Source organism: Chiloscyllium plagiosum, chromosome 50 (assembly GCF_004010195.1).
Source record: "Chiloscyllium plagiosum isolate BGI_BamShark_2017 chromosome 50, ASM401019v2, whole genome shotgun sequence".
In the NCBI taxonomy this organism is placed as follows: Eukaryota; Metazoa; Chordata; class Chondrichthyes; order Orectolobiformes; family Hemiscylliidae; genus Chiloscyllium; species Chiloscyllium plagiosum.
Genome location: NC_057759.1, coordinates 3,554,846 through 3,560,710, shown reverse-complemented (window position 1 = coordinate 3,560,710; position 5,865 = coordinate 3,554,846). Strand labels below are relative to the sequence as shown.

General features: G+C 48.1%; 2 protein-coding genes across 2 annotated transcripts; one reads left to right on the top strand and one right to left on the bottom strand.

Moving 5' to 3' along the window:
• Positions 1-3,243: 3,243 nt before the first annotated feature.
• On the top strand, positions 3,244-4,215 carry LOC122544619 (histone H4). Its single transcript, XM_043683939.1, has one exon. The coding sequence runs from the start codon at positions 3,688-3,690 to the stop codon at positions 3,997-3,999; it is 312 nt and encodes a 103-aa protein (XP_043539874.1). The 5' UTR covers positions 3,244-3,687; the 3' UTR covers positions 4,000-4,215.
• Positions 4,216-4,702: 487 nt separating this feature from the next.
• On the bottom strand, positions 4,703-5,225 carry LOC122544576 (histone H2A-like). The gene has a single exon (XM_043683893.1). The coding sequence runs from the start codon at positions 5,208-5,210 to the stop codon at positions 4,818-4,820; it is 393 nt and encodes a 130-aa protein (XP_043539828.1). The 5' UTR covers positions 5,211-5,225; the 3' UTR covers positions 4,703-4,817.
• Between the last annotated feature and the right edge of the window lie 640 nt (positions 5,226-5,865).

Genomic DNA, 5,865 nt, shown 5'->3' with positions numbered 1-5,865 from the left:
TCAGGGACCTTGAAGTGAAGGAGCCATTGGGAAGTAGTGACCATAATACAATAAGCTTCAATCTGCAATTTGAGAGGGAGAGGGTACAATCGGAAGTGACAATATTTCTGTTGAATAAAGGGAACAATGGAGCTATGAGGGAGGAGCTGGCCAAAGTTCAATGGTGCATATCTTAGCAGGGATGACAGTGGAGGAACAATGGCAGATATTTCTGGCTATAATGCAGAAGATGCAGGATCAGTTCATTCCAAAAAGGAAGAAAGATCCTAGGAGGAGGCATGTGTAGCCATGGCTGACGAGGAAAGTTAAGAAACATATAAAGTTAAAAGAGAAAAAGTATAACATAGCAAAGATAAGTGGGAAAACGGAAGATTGAGAAACTTTTGAAGAACAGAGGATTACTAAGAAGGAAATACGCAGAGAAAAAATGAGGTACGAAGGTAAACTGGCCAAAAATATAGAGGAGGATAGTAAAAGTTTTTTTAGGTATGCGAAAGGCAAAAAATGGTTAAGACTAAAATTGGGCCCTTGAAGACAGAAACAGGGGAATATATTATGGGGAACAAAGAAATGGCAGAAGAATTGAATTGGTACTTCAGATCTGCGTTCACTGGGGAAGACACAAGCAATCTCCCCGAGATAACAGTGGCTGAAAGGCCTGAACTTAAAGGAATTTATATTTGCCAGGAATTGGTGTTGGAGAGACTGTTAGGTCTGAAGGTTGATAAGTCCCCGGGACCTGGAGGTGGCTCGAGAAATCGTGGATGCGTTGGTGATTATTTTTCCAGAGTTCAATAGATTCGGGATCAGTTCCTGGGGATTAGAGTGCTAATGTTGTACCACTTTTTAAGAAAGGTGGGGGAGAGAGAAAGCAGGAAATTATAGACCAGTTAGTCTGACCTCAGTGGTGTGAAAGATGCTGGAGTCTATTATAAAGGATGAAATTACGACACATCAAGATAGTAGTAACAGGATAGGTCAGAGTCAGCATGGATTTATGAAGGGGAAATCATGCTTGACTAATCTTCTGGAATTTTTTGAGGATGTAACTCTGAAGATGGACGAGGCAGATCCAGTAAATGTAGTGTACTTGGACTTTCAGAAAGCTTTTGATAAAGTCCCACATAGGAGGTTAGTGAGCAAAATTAGGACACATGGTATTGGGGGCAAAGTACTAACTTGGATTGAAAGTTGGTTGGCTGACAGGAAACAAAGTAGTGATAAATGGCTCGACCAGTGGGGTACCGCAGGGATCAGTGCTGGGACCGCAGCTTTTTACAATATATATTAATGAAGATGGTATTAGTAATAACATTAGCAAATTTGCTGATGATACTAAGCTGGGTGGCAGGGTGAAATGTGAGGAGGATGTTAGGAGATTACAGGATGACCTGGACAGGTTAGGTGAGTTGTCAGATGCATGGCAGATGCAGTTTAATGTGGATAAATGTATGGTTATCCACTTTGGTGGCAAGAACAGGAATGCAGATTACTACCTAAATGAAATCAATTTAGGTAAAGGGGCAGTACAAAGAGATCTGGGTGTTCTTGTACACCAGTCAATGAAGGGAAGCATGCAGGTACAGCAGGTGGTGAAGAAGGCTAATAGCATGCTGGCCTTCATAACAAGAGGTTCTTCTGCAGCTGTATAGGGCCCTGGTGAGACCACACCTGGAGTATTGTGTGCAGTTCTGGTCTCCAAATTTGAGGAAAGACATTCTGGCTATTGAGGGAGTGCAGCGTAGGTTCGCGAGGTCAGTTCCTGGAATAGCGGGACTACCTTACGCTGAAAAACTGGAGCGACTGGGCTTGTATATGCTTGAGTTTAGAAAACTGAGAGGGGATCTGATTGAGACATATAAGATTATTAAAGGATTGAGGCAGGAAACATGTTTCCGCTGATGGGTGAGTGCCAAACCAGAGGACACAGCTTAAAAATACGGGATAGACCATTTAGGACAGAGATGAGGAGAAACGTCTTCACCCAGAGAGCGGTGGCTGTGTGGAATCCTCTGCCCCAGAGGGCAGTGGAGGCCCAGTCTCTGGATTCATTTAAGAGTTGGATAGAGCTCTCAAGGATTGTGGAATCAAGGGTTACAGAGGTAAGGCAGGAACAGGATACTGATTAAGGATGATCAGCCATGATCATATTGAATAGTGGTGCAGGTTCGAAGGGCAGAATGGCCTACTCCTGCACCTATTGTCTTCACTGATGGTTGTTGAAACAATGCAACAATGTGGCCTATTTGTCTATCTTCATTGTAACTTTGAAACTGTCCTTAATAACTGCAAATTTTAATGCAGTTTCTGAATGTCTATTTTGAATGAGGATTCAGTTTATCTATCTTCAAAGCTGTGTGTAAACTTCAATGGGCTCCATACCTTGTGTTTGTTAGAGGCAGCTGGTCACTCTTTGCTTTGAACTGAGGAAGTATTGCAGTGTCTTAGTCCCTCAGGTGTTTTTCTGGAGGAACACACAGGAACACCACTGTAAAGCAACATGAGGCTAGTCTGGCAATATTGAACTGATCCATGTCACATTCGTTGCATCTTCATTAGGATGTATGTTGTTTTTTTCTTTAAAGCCAACAACTTAACCAGAACCACGGCTCTGATTCTATTGTTGCCCTGAGCTGCTCCTTGTCTGGAGATTGTGTTTGTTTTTCATGTGATTCAATACCAGTTGATTTGGAGATGCTGGTGTTGGACCGGGGTGGACAATGTTAAAAATCACACATCAGGTTCTTCCAAAAAAAAATCTGTTGGACTATAACCTGGTGCTGTGTGATTTTTAACTTGATACCAATTGAGTCAGACCCAGAAACTGAGCAACAACTGCCCAGCACCATGAATGGGAGTACTCAACTATCAGAATGCTTACAGAGTTCAATATCCAACTCCCCAGCTACGTGTTGGAAATAGGAAAAACGGCGCTATTTCTAATGTTTTTACCAAGACCCCAGTGTATGTCCTTTTACAAGAGTATCACATTCTTGCAGTTAGTCCAAACAACCTCAAGAAAAAGCGGGAAACAGATTGAAATTAAAACAGGGGTCAGAGCATTGCAAACCACAAGAATGACCCACAGCAGCTTCTTCCCGCTCTGTCTCCCTCAGCAGGCCCACACACAGCCCGAGAAAGGCCTCTCTCTTCCCCCAGCCCGCTCACTCCAACTTCCGGGACAAGTTCCTGCTCCGCTCGGCCTCTTACAAACAGCCCCCGGTTCTCCCTGAACTCACCCCCGAATCAACCCGGTCTCGGAGCCCCCTCTGTGTCCCAGGCTCCCATCCCGATGTGCTGCTGGAAGGAGCCTGCTGTTCCCTCGCTTCCCTGGGCGCTGATCTCTCCATTGCGGTCTGTTTCAAACAAACCTCTTGCACTCACTGAGTAAATGCTCCTCAATGGCAGCGCTGGGGGAGGGCCTCACGCATGCGCTCCTCTGCTCAGGAATAGTCAGCTTTGGGGGGAAAAGGTTCGGTCCCAGACACAGTTGGGGCGGGAGTGAGCTGGAGGCGGAGCTTGATGATCAAAGCCATTTCCCTGCTCTGTCTGTCACTCAGTTTCCTCTCCGGAGCCGCCTCTCACTCTCTGTCAGCTCTTTCTCAGCCAGGTCGGGCCGGGTTGTATAAAAAAGGAAGGGGAGGCAGCTCGGCTCTCATTTGGCAGCGATTGGAGTGAAGAAGCGTGATGTCTGGAAGAGGTAAAGGAGGCAAGGGCCTGGGAAAAGGCGGAGCGAAGCGGCACCGCAAAGTGCTCCGTGATAACATCCAGGGCATCACGAAACCAGCCATCCGGCGCCTGGCTCGCCGTGGCGGGGTCAAGCGCATCTCGGGCTTGATCTACGAGGAGACCCGCGGGGTGCTGAAGGTTTTCCTGGAGAATGTGATCAGGGATGCGGTCACCTACACTGAGCACGCCAAGCGCAAGACAGTCACCGCCATGGATGTGGTGTACGCTCTGAAACGCCAGGGCCGCACTCTCTATGGTTTCGGCGGCTGAGGAAAACGCGACTCTTCCAACAAACCCAAAGGCTCTTTTAAGAGCCACCCAAACCTTCAGAAGAGAGCGGAGACTTGAGGACCGGGGAGGCAGCGCATACTGAGGGGATTGTTACTATAGGCCGTTATTTCCCGTTTATCGCGATTTTTAAAATTTATTTCCGTTCCGAAAATATACTAATACCGTGTTCTGCAGAGACCATTCAGAGTGGACGATTCACTTTTTTGCTGTTTACCGGATGCTGCCTGAACTGCTGTGCTTTTCCATCACTACACCCATCTAGGCTCTAGTTTCCAGCATCTGTAGTCCTTGTTTTTCCCATAGACGGTAACAATATCCAATTAAATGGATTTAGATTTAGATTACTTAGTGTGGAAACAGGCCCTTCGGCCCAACAAGTCCACACTGCCCCGCCGAAGCGCAACCCACCTATACCCCCTACATCTACCCCTTACCTAACACTGCAGGCAATTTAGCGTAGCCAATTCACCTGACCTGCACATCTTTGGACTGTGGGAGGAAACAGGAGCACCCGGAGGAAACCCACGCAGACACGGGGAGAATGTGCAAACTCCACACAGTCAGTCGCCTGAGGCGGGAATTGAACCCGGGTCTCTGGCGCTGTGAGGCAGCAGTGCTAACCACAGTTCCACCGCGCCGCCCATGGAGCATGGAATTTATTGATATCCGGTACAAAAGCGAGCGCTCTCCACGTTAAAAGGAAAAGAATCAATCGAGAAAAAGTTTAGCCCCTTTCACAGATGCTGGGAGTGGCTCTTAAAAGAGCCTTTGGGTTGTTAGATTCAAGAATGGTCTCTTCACTTTTTAGCGGCGCCCCCAGCGGTAGTTTTCTTGGGCAGCAGCACGGCCTGGATATTAGGCAGCACCCCGCCCTGAGCGATGGTCACCCCTCCCAGCAGCTTGTTGAGCTCCTCGTCGTTGCGCACGGCCAGCTGCAGGTGCCTGGGGATGATGCGGGTCTTCTTGTTGTCCCGGGTCGCGTTGCCGGCCAGCTCCAGGATCTCAGCCGTCAGATACTCCAGCACCGCAGCCAGATAGACCGGCGCTCCGGCACCCACACGCTCAGCATAGTTACCCTTTCTCAGGAGCCTGTGAACACGGCCCACCGGGAACTGCAAGCCAGCCCGAGACGACCGAGATTTCGCCTTGGAACGAGCTTTCCCACCGCTTTTTCCTCCTCTTCCAGACATGAGTACAATCCCTCAACCACTTTCAGAGAGATTGCTGCGCCCCGCCCATATTGCGGCCTCTTATACCTTCGGGAGGAATGATGGGTCGGCCATTTCTGACTGGTCCCACTGTTCAGCGCCTCCTAATGCTGTTCCAATTCCCAATCAGATATCTGCCTCATTCCCCAATCCGCAGAGGGCACGGGGAGGAGGGCGGAAAGTACCGGCGCGAAATCATCAACCGCCCTCTTTCCAATTTGAAAAGCCCGCCAATTTCCAAATTAAGGAGTATGTTTTACATGAAAAATGGAGTACAAAAAGTGTGGAAGTTTTAAAAAAGTAATACAATTGTTAACTTACTTTTAGTTTACAAATATATAGTTCTTTGAGGATGTGACTAGACAAGTTGATGAGGGTCGAGGTGTGGATGTGGTGTATATGGACTTCAGCACGGCATTTGATAAGGTTCCCCATGGTAGGTCGACGATGCCCTCCACCGCATCTCTTCCACTTCCCGCTCCTCTGCCCTTGAGTCCCGCAGGACAGAACCCCACTGGTCCTCACCTACCACCCCACCAATCTCCATGTTCAGCGCATTATCCGCCGTCATTTCCGCCACCTCCAAACGGACCCCACCACCAAGGATATATTTCCCTCCCCTCCCCTATCAGCATTC